Here is a 738-nt window from a genome sequence, read left to right as displayed (position 1 = left end):
TTCCGATCTGATTGGGTATATAATACTATTTTAAGTAAACATCTAGAAACATTTATATGAATTTAAAGGCATGCAAACAAAAATTTAAAATGGGCATATTTGAGAGTTGAGTTAAATGGGAAGAAATAAATAAGCCAGCAGTAGGCTTAGATATTTAACACTCCTTACATAAAGAAATCAATACAAAAGCAAAAGTACACAAAAAACAAAGTACTTTTATAAAGGAACCTAATTTTCCTTGAAGAATAATTGAGACAATTACTTAATTTGGCCTGTTTATTATATATGCAGTAATAGTCTCTTACAGGGAGCCCAGTCTTGTGCTCTGATGACCCAGAGGGTGGGATGTGGTAGGGGAGGGAGGCTCAAGAGGGAAGGTGTATATATACATATTCACATTGTTGTATGGCAGAAACCAACACAACATTGTAAAGCGATTATCCTCCAATTAGAAAAAAAAAAAGTATACAACATAGACTTGTATATTGTAGTTAAATATCAACAAAGTTTGGTGCTCCACTGACAACCTGAAAATAATTAAGATTTACGTTATCGACAGGCAACAAATTAGAAAACTATTCTGAGGGCAAAACACAACTCACTCGCAGAGCTCTTTATCCCATTCCAAAGAATGGATGTTGAAAAGCATTGTCCTGCTTGCATTTGTTACATCTGTACAATGGACCCCTCCACTGGCTCCTCCTGTCAAGCTCTGGACAGAAGAAAATGACATGTTAA

The 738-nt window shown here is 35.1% G+C and overlaps 1 protein-coding gene across 1 annotated transcript in view; it reads right to left on the bottom strand.

Annotated features, from left to right (window-relative positions):
- LOC104999973 (glycerol kinase-like) overlaps positions 1–738 on the bottom strand; it is a 79,239-nt gene that overhangs the window by 37,041 nt on the left and 41,460 nt on the right. Inside the window, exon 9 of the mRNA XM_010855604.1 lies at positions 603–712. Coding sequence (XP_010853906.1) covers positions 603–712 — 110 coding nt within the window. The remainder of the gene's footprint in view (positions 1–602; positions 713–738) is intronic.

The sequence above is a fragment of the Bison bison genome, unplaced genomic scaffold (genome assembly GCF_000754665.1).
Source record: "Bison bison bison isolate TAMUID 2011002044 unplaced genomic scaffold, Bison_UMD1.0 scf7180017864366, whole genome shotgun sequence".
Lineage (NCBI taxonomy): Eukaryota > Metazoa > Chordata > Mammalia > Artiodactyla > Bovidae > Bison > Bison bison.
This window is presented reverse-complemented; position numbering and strand designations above follow the sequence as displayed.